Consider the following 21,671-nt stretch of genomic DNA (forward strand, 5'->3'; position numbering starts at 1 on the left):
CAAACTTTGATGACACCAATGAAGGAAGAGTCTATCAAAGTGACTTAAGGCTTAAAAAATAACACATGTACATGTAGTGGTTGAAACATGTATACTTGTGGTCTACCTGATATATCCACCATCAGCCCTTGGGTTTTGTGTGAAATATCAGACAGTGATGCTACAACTACACTGAATAACATGCACTGTACGTGTGTAACAAATGTCACACTAAAACACTTTTATATCTACTTAGGGTCACACAAGAACAAAAGCATCATTATGATTACATTTTAGACATACCTATTGATATTATCAGTGGTTGTTCTTCAGAACAAGAGCAAGTTAAAATGGATGATACTCTAGCTTGTCAAACTGATATGCTTCCTAAAGTAGAAAGCCAAGTTACATTAGATTCAGAAAGTGAAGTCACAGCTGCTCAATCTGAAGAAATAGATCCAGCCTATTGTGAACCAGCTCATTTCAGGTACTTCTATTTGCTATGCCTTTTTTCCTAGCTATGTAAAAGCAACTTGGTCATAAAATGTCAGGTAAACAAAGCACACGTATTTAAATAAATGCAAGTAAAGTAGCCATCAGGTGTGATATTAATATCATTTGACTCTCTGCAGCTTCATAGGCTATCAGTAGTCTTCTTACAGGTCCAAAGCTATAAAGAAAGTTCACAGAAAATAATTACTTAATATTGTATGAACATACATAGTTGTCCACATACACATAAATGATGGAATTGTGGTTAATTTCAAGCCAAAATTCATACATACTCAAATCGTGTTGCAGGTAGACATACTGAAGTAACTGTAATTCATTGGTTTACTGTGGCTATACATTTTAGAGCAGAAAAAATCACCCATGCAAGATATAGCTAACCAATAATAGTTAAAAACACAGACTGAGCATATGTAGCAGAACTATATAGAAGGTCCGTGTTGGCTTGTGTAGTAATTTACCACCTGCAGCCTATATGTAAGGATTAAAATGCATACTCGATCATTACCCAGTATAGTCTTCTCATCAATAGTGAAAGCATTTTTTCACAAGATGCAACTTTTATGAATGTCTTGTTTATCTGTTAAAGTTTATATACATGTTCTATTGTTGAGTGTGCACTCAATACTAAGTTTCTAATTCATGACAATTTCTACTAAAACTAATCGCTCATCTAGTGAAAATACCCATTAATAAATATTATACTCACTTGCCTGCATGGTTTCTACACTTATCCATAATGCATTCCATATGCAGCATACAAGTCATACAATGCTTGAGGAGAAGGCATTTATGCAAGCAATGCACTAAATAAGTGCAGCCTTTATTTTACGTAGTAGTAAAATTTGAAACACAATACATTTGCTAAGAATCTATTGTAAAAGTATTGACATCGTATCAACTGATAGGAGGCATCACAATTCCGATAGTTCATTTGATCAAAGGTTGTGTGACACAGATGAGAAATCATCGTTCCAAGCTGCAAATGAAAATAGTCAACAAGAATCAGATTCAGAACATGAAGTTACAAATGGTCAGACAACACTAGCTGAGGAAATTGATCCAGCTTATTGTAAAACACCATTCATGTATATATAATATTCTATGCACAAGATACTCCATATGATTACAATTCTCATTAATATGTTGCTTTATTATGTATAAGAAAATATAGCACTGTATGCAATTATGTCAAATACTGTATATAGATTTGCCTATGTATAGATGTAACTACTGCAGTATGTGTAATATTAGGATACAAATAGCAAGTGAATAATATATACACATAATTGTGATATCTTTATTATGACATATTATGACATATGGCCCAAATTATGCTACAACCATAGGTCAACACAAATCCTCATTCAGGATAAGTACTTAGGTTACTGTAAATGACTGCAGTCATTTCTCAAGCTTTACCATCTGACATAATTTCAACTTATGCAATTATACTACATAGTATATCCCTGCAGATGTGTGCTATGTAGTATAATTACATTAATACAGTGAGAATGCTTTGATGTTATTTACATGCACAATATGATTAATGCAAATTGGTACATGACTATATGTGTAGCTACACGTGATGAAGTGGACAAAACTGTGGGATATACAAAATTACAGTATTTGGTGAAATCAAAGTCCAAGGTGTATTAAATAAATTAGTCTTCATTCTAACTCATGCAGTAGCATTAAATAAGCTGCAGGAACAGCAGTGTAGCACAGTATACATTTTTGCACTTTTTAAAACCAAATATATGTATATAGTATAGCGGCGTAGCCCCCAAAATTGCAATATTGTGCACTTTTTCATAAAACTATGAAACTTTCCACATAAACAGTACTCCTCATGACATGTAATTTTAGATATAGTGCCACCGCTGAGTTGACCCTTGGTGACTTTTACGGCCATTTTTGTACAGAAAATTGATCATTTTGTCTTTAACTCCCTGAGGCAGTAATTAACTTGCTAAAACATGATACCAAAATATAGATCTTGCTGATAGAAACAACTTGGTTTTATTTGAAGTCAATAGGTAATTTCAGTACAAAGTTATGATCATTTTTACTAGCTGAAAATTTTGATAAATTTACCTGCCCTCGAGGTGTGAATTGCCTGTGGGCAGATAATTATGCATAAATTTATCAAATTTTGCAGCTAATAAAAAATGATCATAACTTTGTAATGAAATCACCTATTGACTTCAAATAAAAACCAAGTTGTTTCTTTCAGCAAGATCTTTTGTTTGGTACCATGTTTTAACAAGTTAATTATTGCCTCAGGGAGTTAAAGACAAAAATGATCAATTTTCTGTACAAAAATGGCAGTAAAGGTCACCAAAGGTCAAATAAACAATGGCACTATATCTGAAAATACATGTATTGAGGACTACTATTTATGTGGAAAGTTTCATGGCTTTATGAAAAAATGCACAATTTTTTGGTTGTGCCGCTATGCTAATAGGGTCCATAAGGATGGACTCGCATTTTGTGCTAGATAGTTGCATGGAGTGAAATGTGTGGGTGAGGTAGTGGCCCAACATTCCTGAAGGCCTGGCTATGCCACTGTATATCAGACAAAGCACGAGTGCCTGTGGTATAACTAATATTATTCACATGGATGAATTGCCTATAATGTGTGGGAAACTGCAAAAAATGCTTTGAGAGTATTTTTAGTGGACCATAATACACCATATTTAACCCTTAAACCCGCATAATCCAGAAAACTGGATTTGATAAAACACCAACGAAAAATGCACAATATTTTAGCTATTGTACATACATGGTTTTCCAATCACATTAAAGCAATTGATCATGTGGTGTGTTTAATATCATCCCGCAGTCAGTCACACACACACACAAACACACGCGCACACACACACACACTGACCCTCAGGTCTTTGGTGTGTTTACACCATAAAGTATTTAAAATAGGAAAATAAATACAGTGAAAAGGGGTCTTATAGCCTTTTAAATTACATGTACTTGGAATCCATAACTTGACTAGTGAGTAATGGTACCAGCCTGAAATATAGTCACTTTACACTCTTAACATAGCACTAGTACTATTCCTGGCCATGGATGTAATTTTAGGCAATAGGTACATGACGAGTTATGACTCATCAAACTGGAAATTTGGAAAGGCTATAAGACCCTTTTTCACAGATCCAGTCACAAATAAAGTATCTCTGCACAAAATATTCCAGATAACAAGTAGCTAGCTAATGTAATGATAGTCACTAGTTATGTACACTATACTAGACACTGATAGCATAGATATTACAGTGGAACATCAGTTATCCGGATCCCATATCCGGATTCTCGGTTAACAGAACTATGGAAATGGCTGTTCTATTAGGGTAGTTGAATAATACTGATGGTTTCTTTAAGGTTTATTTACGCACAGTTTCACTTATGGACCACCCTGTTCGGATAATTGAGGTTCCACTGTACATAATATTATGCTGATAGTCAGCTTGAGTGCTACTGCATTCCCACATGTACACTAGTCTTGCATAGCCAGACCACTTTTCAAGTGTGGGGAAGGAAACAAAGGCACTACACACACACAAAAATTTGAACCTGGTTTTAAATGAATCCAGCGGTTGAACTGTTGCTGGGAGTGGGGGTGGTGATTGATCACCTACTGTGGCAAAGGCTATAAGCCTGAGCTGGCTTGGCGATTGATTGTATTAGCATGCACTGACCGCAGAGCGATTAATCATACTGGCACCTATCAAAATAATAGGTATGACACCTAATAGTGTCAAATGCCTCAAAACCACTGGTGAGTATATATGCAATATACCTTGTTGCCATGGTTTATATACTTGTTCCTGTATAAACCATGGCAACAAGGTGTATTGCACTTCTGTATATGCACCCCGACTCCAATATCAGTTCCAATACTTTTTATCAATTGGATTCCCATTTCATTTTTAAATTGAAAACTTTAAATACACTTGGGGAATGATGAACCTACTTTATTAAGATAAAACTATTCAATGTTGTTGAGTGTTACCTTGCTCTTTCCTTATCACAAATGCAGCTCTTCACAAGGAAAGAACCAATGTGCAGACTGCATGGAGGGAATTCTCATGACACACAACATGCTGAAAACAGAACAAGTTACCAATGATCTCTACTTGTATGATGACTGTATCTCTGTCAACAACTGTGTGACTTCTTCCTTGTATCAGTGAGGTGTTGGGTAGTAGGCTGTAACTTGTTCTGTTTTCAGCAACTGATGACCATGGTGGTTTTTCTCATAAATGCAGACGATATCAAAATAACTCATGAGCTAAACTTTACTCGTCATTGTAATTTTGAATGCATAAGTTTACTAGTCAAACAAAACTCTATTAATATATAAGTATGTATATCTTTAAAATGTGTAGCTACTTATATAACTAATGTGTTGTACACGTTTTGTGATGTGTATAACCTTTTTGCAGGTTTAATGCAAATGTCCTTTGTGTGTCTTACAAATTTTACACTGGACCACAACAATAATGTGGTGCAATCCAGTCACGGTTGTGGATAGGTAAATTTGCATGGATATCAAAAGTTTTTTCAGGTAGATGCAGTCACACATTGTTTTATGGCTAACATGTAACTTACTAGTAGCATGTGCATCATATGAACACTGCATGTGTATTGAAAATATCTTGTCAGAGAAGCATGTGAGACACTAGTACATTAATTCAGTCAAGAAATATCATCTGCATTACAGTATAATAGGCTATAGCAAAGGTAAGCAATAATGAATAACAGCTAGGTTGATCCTATTTCATTATAATTCTACAGAATACCAATTTCAACACAATGGTTTAGATTGCTGAGTTGTAAATTGGTTATATGGTTTGAACCAAATTTTATCACATAAAAAACATTATGTGTATCTGTTTGTATGATGGAAACTGCACAAGGTTGAGATTGGTTGAGCACACCGTGTAAAGCCATTGCATTATATAAACAATTGGTTACTGGGGTATAGAAAACATACATTATAATAATAAACCAGCTAGTCTCAAATGTATAGCTAGGCAATAGCCTACTAGTTATGCTTTTAATTAATTTATTGTTATGCTCTTCGTGCATTTTTCCATGTACATGCAGTTGATAAAATATTATTTTGCGTGTTTTGAATGGACAGGAAAGTTGTTAATGTAATGTTTAATAGTATACAATATATAGCAGCTGTGTGTTTTCATTGTAGTAATCTACAGGCAACAGCCTATTTTGCTGTCATTATAAGCATCAAACATAATTAGCAGAATACCTAAAATGAATCTCACAGTGACCAGTTGTCAATGATGTACTCCAAACAGCTTGCTATATTTTGGCTGCATACAATTAAGTTAGTGTATATAAGAGAATTGCAGACAAATAACTTGATTATTCACAGCTACACGGGATTGGGCATGTTTATAGCACCTCTTCACTCCTGTATGCATGGCTAAAGCAGTGAGGCAATCATTGTATGTGCAGTTTTGAAGATCCTGGACCAATTTTGTGGTTCTTCTCTGTATCTCTATTTTTTCTTGATCTATAGAATGTATTGCAGTCCCCAGATGATGTTACCGTACTCTAACACTGGGTATGTTTATACAAGTTGATGAATGTAGTATGGTAAAGTCTTGTAAAATAACTGCTAGTATAGTCTGTTAGCTTTCTTGGCAACTGTGATGGTATGGTGATGAAACTTTATAACTGATTGTCAATCATTATTCCCAAGTCCCTTACAACATCACAAGATGCAATAGTAGTGCCATCAATTACATATTCACCAAATCCATGAGGTTTACCTAAGTGTAACCAATTACACTTACTAATGTTGAACTTCAGTTGCCATTTCTTGGACCATGCAAAAAGCAAATTTATACCTTGTTCAAGGGAAGCTCTAGGAGTTTTAGTGACTGGTTTCTGATCAAGAAGGTGAAGACCAAAAAAAAAGGTAACTGCATGCTGAGAATAACTGCCCTCCACTATAACTATATAATATGATAAACACTAAAATGCTTAATTATACCTACATAGTTTGTTACTGTCAGAACACTGTGACTGCTTTATCAGAGTGACTGTCTGCTTTATTAGAGTATCTCGATCTAAACGTGACCGGTTTTCAGAAACCTCAGAAACCCCCCTGGAGCCACCCCTGAAAGGGGCGTCTGGATTCAGTGGAATGGAATGGTGGACTGGAATGGTGGAATGGACTGGAATGGAATGGTGGAATGGACTGGAATGGTGGACTGGAATGGAATGGTGGAATGGAACGGTACTTTGGTAATTTCAATTGGTGGTCACCTCTTTATAAAGACCACCCTCTAACAAAGACCACCTCTTTATAAAGACCGTTTTACTTTAATGTTTAAATTGTTGCTATCTTGTTGTTTTAGAGTGTATCCCCATATAATGGTCTTATTGATCAGTTGTGTGCCACATGCCTAGAAAAGTTAGTCTCTGATTTGTAATACAGCAATATACCCCTTGCAAAAACAGTTTGGCTGTACAAAAATGACATCCCCATCAAACTGAAAGTAACTAACAACTAAAGGAGCTAATATCTGGCAAATAACTTGCTATATAATTTATAAAAATTTGGTCCTTTATCATTGACTCGTACAGTCTTGCTTCATTCCTAATTAATTCCCTGTAACTCTAATTGGCTAGTAATTTTTTCTCCTCTACAATGTCTGACTATTGAGAAAGGTACCAATTTAATAGCCTATTAGACTTACAGGGAATTAATTAGGAATACAGTCAGACTGCACAAGTCAATGATAAAGGACCAAGGTTATAGTAAATTATACTTGGTTGCCAGTATATATTAACATTCATTTCTTGGCCTCACCAGATATTAGCTCCTTTAGTTGCCAGTTGCTTTTAGTTTCGTGGACACATCCTTTTTTGTATAGCCAAGCTGTTTTTTATGGGGTATATAGCTATTACTGTATTGTACCATAAATCAGATATCACTGGCTTTTCTAGACAGAACATGTGGTACACAATTCATCAATAAGACTGTCTTATAGGGCTCTAAAACAACAATTCAGATATTAAAGTAAAACGGTCTTTATAAAGGGGTGGTCTTTGTTAAAAGGTGGTCTTTTTAAAGAGGTAACCCTAATTGAAATTACCTAAGTACCGTTCCATTCCACCATTCCATTCCACTATTCCATTCCATTCCAGTCCATTCCACCATTCCAGTCCACCATTCCATTCCACTGAATCCAGACGCCCCCCTGAAAGTCGTCCACAGTCGTGGTCTTGATAGTTCTGAACATCTTTACGTCATCTGCAATTTTTTTCCACCTGCCAATTGAAAACATGGGGCTAATTAGGTGTACGGGGTGGAGGTGGGGCTTGACATTGATAGGTACATAACCAGGCTAACGATTTATTTAGCTACACTGACAGTACAGACGCTACTCAGTTTCACTCTCACACATAATTGCAACTGAAAACCGATAGAAAATTCCTCAACTCTGTCACTCCTCAGTTTACCGAGTCACTCGCCGATGTGCCACTCCCTTCGTGCGCGAAACTGTTAGATGCTGAGAGGTGATCTCAAGAAGTAAATCGGTACACACTTTAGTAGGCGATTTCTGATCGTTCAAGTGAGGAATTGTGTTACATTCTAGACTACATGTGTTCTGTGACATGGCAGCTACCGGTGTACTGTCCAACTGCAACAACACATGTACAGAGATCAGATCCGAGCGGTGTAAAATGGGCGACTTGAGTCTTACGGCCAGCGGGGGGCAGGGATTGAGTAGATCTGATGTCTTTTGCTACTTATAACTTGTAAAACGGAGCTTAAACCCGATATAGTTAAATCCAAGATAATGGTGATCTACCCAAATGTGGCTGAACCGAAACCCTAACCATGGTTGGATTTATTTACTGGCTAAAGCTGAACTCTGACCCTAACTTTAGACTACTTGAATTGTAAAAATTGGTGTCTTAGGTAGTAGAGGGCACGTTAGCAACCAATGTTGTTTATAATATGTAAACATTGTGACATTATAAACATTAGATGTCATGACATCAGATCTCCAAAATTTGGTGAATCCCACGTGCGCCATTGAATTCAGTTGTCTTGTCTGCATCTAATATCCTCAAAGTATCTATGAGAATTGTTACTAGTACTAACACATAAATGTTTCTGGTACATGTAGCTCTGTTGACCTTCAGTATACCTTACATCAATAGTAATTGACATCTTACATGCCAGTATCACTTTGCCTCTATAAAAGTCATAATAAAATGAAATTAATGCTCAGACTGTAATGAGTCAGTCTGAAAAGACAGAGTCAGGGATGCATAAAAAATGGGGACTTGGGGTGTAATGAGACTTGGGGCTTAATTGTACTGAAGTGCACCATTGAATCTCACTAGACTCTATCTCATCTCACAATGGTCTGGTAGTGTGAAGCCTTATAAGAGATAGTAAACACCAATGATGTCCACAAAACACGTACCATACAAATACAGTGTATGACATTAAACAGTACATAATCACAGTGCATGAAATGATGGGTCGATAAGCTGGATAATGGTACCATAATGTAAACATCAAAGACTGTTGTAACCAGTAAGTAAGACAGATGACAAAAAGAACAAAGTGAGTTCTAGTCACATGAAATATACGTATAGAATACCTGACATCAGAGGTGTTCTCAAATCTGATTGGAGGCAATACTTTTGTTTGGTCATGGCCAAACTTTTGTATTGTGTGGTACCAGATCCATGAGATCTGGGACGAGACTAGACTCTATCCATGTGAATCATTTCTAGCAATACAAAAATGTTTCTGGTACATGTAGCTATGTTGAGCTTCGAAATGCCATATAATGATAATTAATACTCATTTACGTACATGCCAGTGTCACTTTGCCAATATGAAAACTAGTGAAATAAAGACATGGAAAAATGAAATTAATTCTCGAGCTTTAATATGGAGGAATGCAGTAGTTATGTGCCTTTTCACTTTAAGTAGAGACTTTTATTTGTCTTTATACCTACTGGAGCGGTGTAAATCTGATGACCCACAAGATTGTGTACAAGCCCAGGTGTTGAAGACTCACTAATAGAGTAGGGAAGGGATCTTGTATTTAAAATTCAAATATTTTAGTATGCTGTGTGGCTGCCTTAAATTCTGTCATTAACAGTGTACTTGTCATGCTAGCATTGTAGACAAGCTATGATACAAACTTCAAGTTAGATTTGTACTGAGATAATTTGATATTCAGGCTAGTTTATTAGTGAGTAAGCTGTTTGTACCTGGACCAGCTCTGATTGTAGTGGAGATCTGTAATCCTTCACTATAGCTAAAAAGCAACGGACCAGTACCCAGTTACCAAACTTCATTGGATGACTATGACCTGGCTTCTTCACAAATATATTCACAGCGTCATGTGGTCGAACTAGATGTTCAATGGACAGAAGAATTTTATGGCTTCATGACTCTTTTGTCTTGGCAGTTTCCGAATGGTAAATTGGCAAGTTATTGGCAATTCTAAAAGTCCAATAGATATGTGCATGGAATACTCTGTTTGAAGTCACTGTGAGGTCACTGTGCAACACTCTGAAATGTAAAGCAAGATGAGGGCATGCCCTCTCCCCCAAGAATATTTAGAAAATTTAGCTCTTTAATATTTGACTGTTAACAAGGTATAGTTGACTGCTCTATTAGAGTTATTACGGTACCGCCCAAGCGCAACGTTGTTTCTCACACAAAACTCAATAATTAGAGGGAGTGACAGCCATTTCTTTAGCAAGCCATTATAAAACGACGTTGCACTTGGACAGTATCGTGCATTATGATACAATGCCACATTGACTGCTCTATTAGGATACATATCATAATCTTTTGTAAAATCCAATATGTTCAGTTTTAGCTAGAACGGGTCCTATGGCTACACCCTTGCATAATATTAGTAATAGTAGCTACATATTTTGAAGACTTCCATTTACAAAGTTGATCTCTGTACAGCTACTTTCATTCACAGCTTCATGATACATACATATTTTAATTGTATAGTTTGGATCTTGATGGCTACTAACAAGTTTAAAGTGGAAGTGATCTTTAGAAAGTTTCAGTCCGAGTTGTCAAGTCATTTCTCTGAACGATGTGATATCAGTAATGTATTAGCATCATTTGCAGCTGAAGGAATTGTTGGACCAGATGAAGTGAACAGGATCATGTCACTTGGTACACCATTACAGAAAGTGGAGATGTTACTAAAGCACATTTCCGGTCCTCTTGAGGCTGGTAACACACTGCCATTTTATGTCATGGTAAAGATATTGGAACAACATGGTGGGATGGAGTTGGCTAAACAAATATGGAGGCTGTTATCTACCACAGATCATCAAGGTAAGAGTGATCATAGTAACCACAACAGGATGAGTGGTGTGCTGTTGAACAACATTTACTTGTGCTGTTTCCTGCAATAGATAGTTTTATGAAGGTACATCTACTGTATAAGAGCGATTGTGCCACCTATGTATGTATTTCCATTTTTGTGAGCTAAAGAAACCCATGAACACTTTATTAATCAATCCTGCTAATGGCAAGCTATGTATATGACAGAAGTAGAGATCATTTCAATGTGTGCTAGTTTGACTGCAGATGTAACCAGTCACCAGCTCAGGTTTCATCATGTGCCATATTGCTATGTTCCTTACTACTATTTAATTTTGCCAATTTTTACACATACAATATAATACACTCGTACAGGTTTATATGCATGTGCAGGGGTGGATCCAGGGGGGGTTCAAAGGGTTCCATAAGGGTTCCATGGAACCCTCCTTTTGAAAGAGCCTCTCTAACTTGAGATACTCCAATAGAGCAGTCAGATCAAGATACTCTAATAGAGCAGTCACAGTAGTCTTTTGAGGAGCAGTGTAGCAAGCTATGTATCTAGTTGGCGAGAGTATCTATGGTGAGTGGCAGCTATTGTCAGCAGGTGATGACTATTTTTTTTTTTTAGTCTTTCAACTTATAGCTACAGTTACTAGGCTGAAGTCCAATAGTCCATTTCCACGCAAGTTAAAGTATTCACGGTATGGTAATGAATACTAATTTATTACACGTTGTGCAACATCCGGTGTCTTTTGGGAGGCCTTAAAATGTATTGAAACCTATGGGACTAAGATCTTTAAACTTCATGGGAGCCCAAACCATACCGTTTATTCTTATTATAAGAACGTACTTTTATAGCAGCCACTATACTACAACGATGACATGAAAATTGGAAAGATACGCTGTGTTGTGATCGAGAAATCAGCGATCTTGTGTCAGATGGTAGTGATATCTTAAGTTTTAAAGGCTACATCTTTCCTAAAGTGAGGTATTTTTACTTTTATAAGTATAGAGGATCGTTAGGAAACTAAACATGGCCACTAAACCTACTGTAACGGGTGAAATAATCGCCTAACATTGATAGAATCACAGCGATGAAAGATCGCCTATTTCAGCGATAAAATTTTGCATAGCGCTGTTCCCAGCCTTGTAGAAACGTAGTAACAAAGTTTATCTCACTAAGTAGACTTTCTAGATGCTGAAAACAAAGTCACTAGAGTCTTCTGCCATGCTCAAGTCGCTTCTTTCCGCTTTACAACACAGCGAATCTTCACAAACTATATACCATCGTGATGCTAACAACCTGAAGATTACAATTTCGTTCTCATAATAAGAATAAACGGTACAGTTTAGGCTCCCGTGAAGATTTCTTACCTCACTCCCATAGGCTTCAATACATTTTATAGGACACCGGATGTTGCACAATCGCAATTATTAACCACCACATTCCTTAGCCCTTGTGTGAAAATGGGCTATTCCAAAGTGGAACCCCCCTTTTTAAAAGTCTGGATCTGCCCCTGATGTGTATGAGTGGTAGTTGACCTAGACTAGTAAAACTGATGTTAGGAGACTCTGTAAAAAATAAAATAATAAAAAACTAGAAATACAACAGATACTGTAGGCTAAATACTGTGGGTTCTATATGGCATCCACCACCAAGAAAAGTCTTATAAGATAAACACTATGATTACGACAGCTACATAGTTCATAAAGTGTAAGTACAAGTTAATTCCTTTGTTTAAATATTAGCTTTAAGGACACTCTATTTGAACCATTTAAGTGTGATACCCAGGCCTGGAGCCCAATACACTATTATTTGGTTTTTTTCCACTAACAATATCCACACAACAAAGTAATTTTAGTGGTGAATTTTTACCATATAACTATAGTATGTTCACGTTGAGCTGAATCCTGAAAAACAGCTAAAAATTAAAAGTGGATTTTTTCTCAACCGAGTTAACATTTCTGCCAACCAGATGATTATTGGTAACAGCAGACGTGTCAACAACAGACATGTACGGTTTGGCTCCATTACAAGTTCGGGAAAGGGCTGCAATGGACACTGTACTTATATGGCTTCCCCATAGGAAATGTATTGTGAAAATTTTGATTGGCTGTAAATATTATGTCAAACATCTGAACAAAAAGATTTCAAAATATTTTTAGCGGATCAAGCAGTACTACAAATGAGCCAAATTTCAAGATCATGTGTAATTGCATCCATGAGTTATTAAATGTTTTTGAGGATTCAGCTCAACGTGAACGTACTATAGTCATGAAACTTACGTGAAGACTGCTACAGCAGTTATCCTTCAGAGTGCTGACCTGTTTTTTACCTTATGTATTATTCTGTGAATGCCATCCCACTAGGCACCTGTTAGAAGGCTAGAAGCCTGTGAATACAGGGAGTCAGAAACATGTAACTGAAACATGTAAAATGCAGTAAAGAATCCCAGAACCGATGGTGGCTTGATCCCCAGCAAAATTTGCCAAAGAAGCCACAACAGCCAGGATGAATAGTATTTGATTAGCTAATAAAATTCAATCTCCTAACACTTAAATCAAATTTTCTTGTGGGGGATGCCCCTAGAATTAGAATTCCGGGAATTGTTTCACTACTTTTTATCACTTGGATCCTTTAAAATAATGTCTTTAGTTACAACTTGTTATTCCACTCGTAATGGGATCTGATAACATATCATCTGTTGTAAATATTTAAACCAACTACTGTATGTCCCTCATAGTCAGCCATATGTCGTGTACTTGTTTGGAACTTTGTGTCTGTTTCTGTATTTATGGTATGAATATTGACACATATACAGAGTACTGGGAAACTTTAACTAACTCGTTTATACTTCTGCATAATTATACATGTGTAGATCGTCTAGAGCTTGAGAGGTTATACTACCAAGCCAAACATGATCTTGGATCAGAGAAGTTACAACTACTAAAGTTATTAATATTTGGTCCTCCTGGAGCTGGGAAGTCATCGTTGTTAAAAGTCTTACTTGGTGGTGATCCTGATCCAGTGAGGAACAGTACTGGTGTGTGTGATAGACATCTTGTACAGTGTACAATTGCTGTGACTAGTGATGACCATGACTCCACCTGGGTTAAGGTCAATTTAGAAGATGAAATACAACGACTAAAACATAAAATTCATGTAAGGGTTAGTCACAACTCTTCAACATTGTCTCACAGCACACCACAAGATGCTAAACAACCTCATTTAATAATTGAAGATGAATATTTGTTTAATCCAAATGTTCAATACAGCAACCAAGCTGCATCTAATAAATTAGTTAAACAAACTAGTACCCTAATAGCTTGTTATGATAGTGGTGGTCAACCAGAGTTCTTTGATGTCATGCCTGCAATAACTACTACTCCTACTGGATACGTTATGGTGTTTGATATGTCTAAAGATTTATTAACTAATAAAAGTACTGAATTCTATAGAAATGGTAGCAAATCTATGACTGACAATACTGTACACTACACTGATGCTGGGTTGATGAAAACTGCTTTAGCAAACATCCAGTCTTCTAGTGCTAGTTCTAGTGACTCTGCAACCTCATCCATGGGTAGCTATAGTCAACTGTTGCTTGTAGGTACACATCTTGATGAGTGTGGTGACACAAAGGAGGAACAAGATGGCAAGGTATCACAAGTTGAGCAAACAGTGGAAGATCACATACTGAATGTTGACACAACTGTTCACATAGTGGAATGTCGTAACAAAAGTTCTAAACTAGTCCATCCTATATCCAACACTGTTAAAGCAGACAGAGATGAGGCTGCTCAAGAGATACGAACTGCAATAGAAAACATGTCTGGTTGTGATAGTACAAATAAGGTTGTTCCCATTAGTTGGTTGTTGTTTCAACTTGAGATTCGACATAATGCAAAATATTACATCTCAAAGAGTCGTTGTATTGACATTGCAAAAAAGTGCTATATTAAGGAAAAAGATGTAGACAATATCCTAATATATTTCCATGAACTTGGAGTTTTACTATATTACAGAAATATTCCAAATATTGTGTTTTGTGATCCTCAATGGCTTTTTGACAAATTGACCAAATTGATTGAGGTGAAATATAATCCACCACGTGCCCTCAGGCAAAAGGTTTTGAGAGGCGTTTTTGATCAGAACTCTTTGCATGAAATATATAAGACAGATTTCAGTGCTAATGATATTTTAAGCTATGAGCATCTTCTTCAACTTTTTGTCTCCCTTAACATAATGGCCATTTTACCTGGTAAAACTGACCAGTACTTCATGCCTGCTCTGTTGAACCCAGCACCAGCAGATATAGACACAACTGACTATGGCAGAAAGATTTATGACACTTTGATTGTAAAGTTTGAGAATAGATACATTCCCCAAGGAGTGTTTTGTTGTCTGGTAGTGGAGTGTATGAGAAATGCTATTGGTTGGCATGTTTTACATGGCAAATATGCCCATAGGGATTTAGTGATATTTCAGATTTCAACTGATCTTGATCTATTTGTGTTTCTCAGGGATAAAATAGATTCTATCACATTTGAAATGTACCACAACACTTTACAGATGAGTCCTGAGGCAGTGTGTAGAACATTATACAACTCATTAGGGGCAGTATGTAGTCAACTCAAGATTAGCAATAATTTTAACTTGGGATTTGTTTGCAAGCGTTCAGTGTGTGGTGACGGGTTCGCATGTGTTCCATGTCATCCTACAACTGTTCCAACAATATCTGTTTGTGAATCATGTAATCACAGGTGTCTGCTGCAAGATGATCAAACGGTGTGGTTAAGTTTCTTATCACAACAGGTACATAGTGTTAAAGTGTGAATACAGTCTTTATGCTGTAATGCTTATAGCAAAACTTAAGTATTAAGTATTACAGCTACCCTTTGACAGCACTGCTTATTGTACAAAGCAGCTTTAAAGTGCAGCAACTACATACACACTTACAAGTACTTATCTCTGACATTTGCCATGTTAATGTAGTAGAACACTAAAGGAACAGAATGATTTAGACATCGTGCACATCATAAAATTATCTTTACTCAGTTCATTGTACTACCATAAATTCAAACACTACTTTATATATGAAGAACAGCATATTATATATGCACTGTGTATAGTTACACAGTACTGTATATAATGTATTTGTTATGCATAGGTACAGCCACCATCACAACAGGAACAATCTGGTAGGTACAGATCAGTTGCACACTTGTACTGTATGTAATGTATAAAAACTTATCCAATACTTCTCTTCACAATAGATGATGTTAAATTGTGCAACTGAACTTACAGCTTGATTATGTAATTCATTTCATATGTAGAATAGTAAAGTGAGCTTATACCAAAATGTGTGCTCAACTGCTCCAAGTATATTGAAACCAGTGTTACAGAATTTTAGCTGCAGAATTTTTTTAATTGTAGGAATGTACGCACACACTTTTGACTTTACAAATAATATCTGATAATATGTAACTGTTATACACTAGTCATCTTGTTTTCTCACCACAGTGCAACTCATCTCGAAAGCTTCCAGAGAGATTGCTGAAGCAGACAATGAAGTGTTTAGACAAAAATATTCTACACTCAGCACTTCTATGACAGACATTGACAACCTTTTAAAATATTTTGTGACTGAAAACATTATAAGCACTGATGATCAGAGAGAAATCATAACCAATTCCAGAACCTCAGAAAAGGCAAGACTATTGCTGGAACACATTTCAGGTCCACTGGAGGCTGGTAATAGTAAGCCATTCAGAATGATGTTAGATATTATGGAAAAACATGGGAACATGGCTACTAAAGATTTAGCTATTTTAATTAACTCATTTCTTGTGACAACTAAAGGTATTTTCAATGATTGTTTATATGCAATAGTGCATGATGTAGTATGACAGCATGAAGTAGTTGTATCATGGGCCCAAGTGATTTGCCTGATATGTATACCCAAACTTGCAAGGGCCACAGACCTGAGGGCATGGGTGTACATATCAGGCAAATCATGAGGCCACATGATATGTACCATGCCAATTCCAGGGTAAGAGCCCGTGGGTGATCATTCACCCAAGCCAATTATACGAGACCAACCACTAAATTTATCTATTTGTAAAATTCGATTATGGGTCAGCACCAACTACAAACGGACAAGTCCTAAGGATATCATGGAAAAGTTTGATTAAGTGATTATACAAGTATTTTAAGGCTGCTGCATCATTTTACAGACTGTTTACAACATTTACTAAATATCTATAGGGGTAAGCTTCACTGTAGAGTGTTTATCTCATGTTACTTGAAAATGTGGCTGACTACTTGTGAATATGCTATAGCACTAGTTCTCACCTTAAACCAATGTTTCTCAACTCATATTTAAAATCAGATGCATGGCTTTCATCACATGACCAATAATAAATTTCAGCCTAAGTTTTATATTAAAAAGTTGGTGGTACTGCTTCAGTAATGCATTTAACTTAAAAGTACCCAAGGCAGCCAGGGCTTATAAGATTTGTATAGGATACCCTGAAATTTGCCTTTGAAGTTAGGTGGCTTCATGATACATAATTAAATATGTAACACTTTCACACCTCAGATCAAAGGAGCTTCCCAGGCTATATTTTGTATGTAGCCCAGCTAGATACACCTGTACGGAATTTAGCCCGGGCTACAACTGGACAGTAATTATGTAGACGTTCACGCCGAAATTGATTGTGGGGATTGACTAATACTCACGTGATTAGGATGCACGACTTGAATTTCGCCATGAAAACCACTCAGACGGAAAGTGTTTTGTTATCCTCGCCACCCTACGAGTTGGAAAATGTTGGGCTAAGGTGAGAATAAGTGCTATAGTTTATTCACCGATCATTTCCACACGTTTTCGAATACGGACATGTCCCCATCACAAAGCTACCACTCTGCACAGAGTAACCACTCTACAAGCAAGCTTACCTATCTATGCCTTTAGTGAACTTCGTAATTTTTCCATAAAATAGTAAACTCAAGTGACTGAAATTCTCTGTGATATCTCTAGGATATGTCCGTTTATCGTAACCGAACATACTAGCTGCTGACCCATAATTGAAATTTTTAGGTATGCATATATAATACATTCAGTGGCTGCATTCGTATTGGCTTGGGTGATTGATCACCCTGTACAGGCTATCAGCCTGATAAGTGTTACATATTAGCTGTAACAAGGGGCATTCAGGCTTTGCCTGATATGTATGTCCAACTGCCCGAGGGCCCGAGGGCATACATATCAGGCAAAGCCCGAATGCCCGTGTTACTACTATTACATGTATTCTAATACCATGTCCTAAAATATGAGACTTATAGTTGTCTTCATAATAGGACATCACAAGGAGACATCACATACTGGAGATAGTTCTGCTGACAGAGTACAGTCATCCAGTAGGAGGGGTAGTTACCAATCTGCTACTCATCATGGAAGCAACACTCCTCCTCACAGATCTCGTAGTCCTCACAACAGAAATAGTTATCAACAACCAAGTCATCGTCAAAGTTGAAGTGATGATTATTTTTACTTCACAGACAAGCACAAAAGAGATTGACCATCTCACATAATATATCTTACTATAAGTGTATTATACATTCACAATTGTGTTACTGTAAAGTCTATAGTTTGATTGTATTATTTTACTGGTAAACATTAACAGTAATGCACTTTGAATTAATAAAATTGACTACTTCAGAGGGAGTTGGAGTCCAGGGTGATTAGAATACTCAAATGGCAGGTGGTGTAGTTATAAAGCAGCTGAGTAATTTTAGAATCACCATAGTTAATAGTACCTTTATGATGATGGTGGAAGGGATACTGCACAATGATTCTATCAAAATGTGCTCATCTGCTGTTTTTTTAAGCCATCCATTAGTGGTTGCTGTTTCAATTTGTGCCTACGATCCTGCCCAACATAGTTTATATATGCTAGTTTATAATATAGTTTATTGAAGAATTGGACTACATGATGTATACTGCATGTCACAGTAGCATAATATACTGCATGTATATGTGACCGGATTTCACATAACAAGGCTTCCACACACACAAAATCAAACTTACGATTTTACCAGAAATGGATTGCTGGTCTAATACACTATCATATTTCACACTGTACTTCCTTCAGCACTGACAAGTCTGGTTTCTGTAGCAGCTTTCTTCGGACCCTGTCAAAGCCACGAGTGTGAGATTATAACCATTAAATGGCCATGGCTGTGTGATAATGGTGTGTAGTGAGCTGGGACTTCACAGAGAGCTCGCCAATAGTGTTCTCAGTCAATTTGGAGTAAATTGAGGGCCTTGGAGGGCCATGGAGAGCCCAAACTTGGCCTCTGGATTCCAATCGTCTTATTACCCGCTCGAAAAAAGCTGCTCAAAACAGGGCAAATTTTGGTTATCAGAAATGTATACACCCACTCAGTGATAGCTAGTGAACAGATGAACAATTGGTACAAATTTTGTTTGCACAGCTGTAGGCACTGGGAAGTTATTACACAATGATTCCTTAAAATCGCCATATCTCCTAACAAAGCTTTGTGCGTCGAAGCCTTGTTTTGTCAAATTCAGTCACATAAATTATACACATTTGTGTTAATGTCTCTAATTTGTAGTTTTGGGATTATATTCTGTATCAATATGTTTCCTTGATCTATATGGAGTTTAGTTGGGGAGAGGGTATTGTGGGACTAAACATTAGTATTAAGATGAGGCAATTATGGGGAGAATTCTTTTTAAAAGGCTCAAAGACTGATCATCTACATCTGTGCATGTATAAGTATACACTCTGATATTACTATAATCAGAGACTTTGACAGTCATGTCACTTTGACAATTAGCTTAACCTTATTGACTTAGCAGTGGTGGACCGGATCTAGGATGTTTAAAGAGGAGTTTCTGAAAGTTAGTAGTGCTGAAAATTAAGGCATCTGCATGAGGACATTTTCCTGAAGTTTTTGAGATTTTAGAAGCTCTGAAATTAAATTTTAGGCTACTTTTAGTTACCAAGTACAATAAATCCGATGCTTTAAACTGTATTAAAACTATAGCTAACTGTAGTGTAGGGCAAAGTTGTGACTAAGCTGTAGCTTTGATTGCTCTATTAGAGTAGTTACTTGACTGCTCTATTAAAGTATCTTGATCAATGTAGTGGGAGGTGAAACATATATATAGTGTTGCTGAGGGTGTAATTTCTATAAAATTAATGGTGTTAATTAAGTGCAATTTGCATGCATGCTACAGAATAAATACAGTGATACGTAGTTGTTTGGTATGACAAATTATCAATACAACAACAATGAGCTAGTTAGACTGCCACTGATCGAGCTAAGGAGTTCCTGTTGAAAACACAGAAACCCTGCCACTGCTTAGCATGCAGACCAATAGCATCTTTAATATTGAACGATATGCTGTTCATCCATTTTTCTTGTTCTACTCACATTATATTTGATACATACCTAAAAAGGTTGCTGAACAGATAATCACAGCAAAATAAAAACTATTTCATCCTGAGCAGTCAGTGGAAACTGCAATAGAGTATATACTCAAAAGCATTGTACATTACTAATTGAACAGTATTTAAGTTTTTCCTAACTTTTCTGTGATTTATTTGAAACCACAAAAGTTTTGAGCTATGATAGTTAATCTACACATGGACTGGTTTTCAAGCCATTCACCTATACAGGGGTGTACCGAGGGGAATTTCCAGAAGTTTCAGGAAACGCCTTTGGATTTTACACATTAAATTACTTGAAACATTAAGAAATGGAAACCTCAGGTTTCCAGAATCTGAAATCTGTCATGGAACAGGACATGTTTTAAACTTTTATCTTAGTTAAATAATTATGATTTTGGTGAAAAGATCGAGATACTCTAATAAAGCAGTCAGGTAATATAAACTACTCTAATATAACTTTTATTTTTAATAAAGGAAGAAGAACTGGCCCTAGTTGGTACTCCCATCCACCACACTCTTCTCTATGCTAAGATGTTCTATAAAATAAGTTTAACCAATCCCTACACCTACAGAGCTACTGAAACAGAACCTACAGAACACAGAATAGAAAAAATGACCCTTAAAGGGATGACCAGAGGAGGAGCGAGAACCCCTTATGCACATGATGGCAGAGTGCAATAATATAACAGTGAACTACTCTAGTATAACAGTGAACTACTCTAGTATAACAGTGAACTACTCTAGTATAACAGTGAACTACTCTAGTATAACAGTCACTTAGCTGTAGTGGAAACCTCTTTTCAAAATTCCTGCATACGCCCCTGCTATAGACCCTTTTCAGGTGAGCTGCTGCCATAGCAACATCTGCTATCTTGGAGTACAATCCATTTTGCAACCCTGGTAGCGTTGCTTTCTATAAGAGTAAAACAATACCCAGGAAGTAGAGCTTCTTCTGCATTCCACAGCAAAGGTTGACCTGGTTAAATGTACACTTTCCCCCGCACTACCAGGGTTTCAAAACGGGTTGTTCTCCAAAATGGCAGATGTTGCTATGGCAGCATATTACCTGAAAAGGGTCTATAGGCAGTTTACCCTGCAAGTGTCTGCACTAAAAATTGGTATTTTATTGTACATAACTCCACACCATACTTGGTACATGCTCAGCACATCCACAACAATTGAAAAGTACATTTGTATTGTATACTGGTTTTTGTTAAGTGTGTGTGAAAAGAAAGATAAATTGGACTTCCAGATAAAAATGAAGAAAAAACCAAAGAAATAAAAAACTTTGAGAGCTTGTATTTTGCAAATGAATAAAGCGATTTTG

General features: G+C 36.6%; 2 protein-coding genes across 2 annotated transcripts in view; both read left to right on the forward strand.

Moving 5' to 3' along the window:
• Positions 1 to 461, forward strand: part of LOC136242659 (uncharacterized) — a 44,802-nt gene extending 44,341 nt beyond the window's left edge. Inside the window, exon 10 of the mRNA XM_066034459.1 lies at positions 236 to 461. The gene's annotated coding sequence lies outside the window, so the exon portion shown is untranslated. The remainder of the gene's footprint in view (positions 1 to 235) is intronic.
• Positions 462 to 8,004: 7,543 nt separating this feature from the next.
• Positions 8,005 to 18,573, forward strand: LOC136251937 (uncharacterized). Its single transcript, XM_066044324.1, has 6 exons — positions 8,005 to 8,111; positions 10,538 to 10,873; positions 13,741 to 15,677; positions 16,033 to 16,063; positions 16,386 to 16,724; positions 18,225 to 18,573. Exons 2-6 carry the CDS (start codon positions 10,549 to 10,551, stop codon positions 18,398 to 18,400), a joined length of 2,808 nt encoding a protein of 935 aa, XP_065900396.1. The 5' UTR covers positions 8,005 to 8,111; positions 10,538 to 10,548; the 3' UTR covers positions 18,401 to 18,573.
• Positions 18,574 to 21,671: the final 3,098 nt, after the last annotated feature.

This window comes from Dysidea avara, chromosome 1, assembly GCF_963678975.1.
Source record: "Dysidea avara chromosome 1, odDysAvar1.4, whole genome shotgun sequence".
Lineage (NCBI taxonomy): Eukaryota > Metazoa > Porifera > Demospongiae > Dictyoceratida > Dysideidae > Dysidea > Dysidea avara.

Bases quoted from the DNA above. Each gene is read 5' to 3' on its own strand.
- LOC136251937 (XM_066044324.1), top strand. From the start codon at position 10,549: ATGGCTACTAACAAGTTTAAAGTGGAAGTGATCTTTAGAAAGTTTCAG. The intron at 10,874-13,740 runs GTAAGAGTGATC...ATACATGTGTAG, and splicing joins ATCTACCACAGATCATCAAG to ATCGTCTAGAGCTTGAGAGG. The intron at 15,678-16,032 runs GTACATAGTGTT...TGTTATGCATAG, and splicing joins TAAGTTTCTTATCACAACAG to GTACAGCCACCATCACAACA.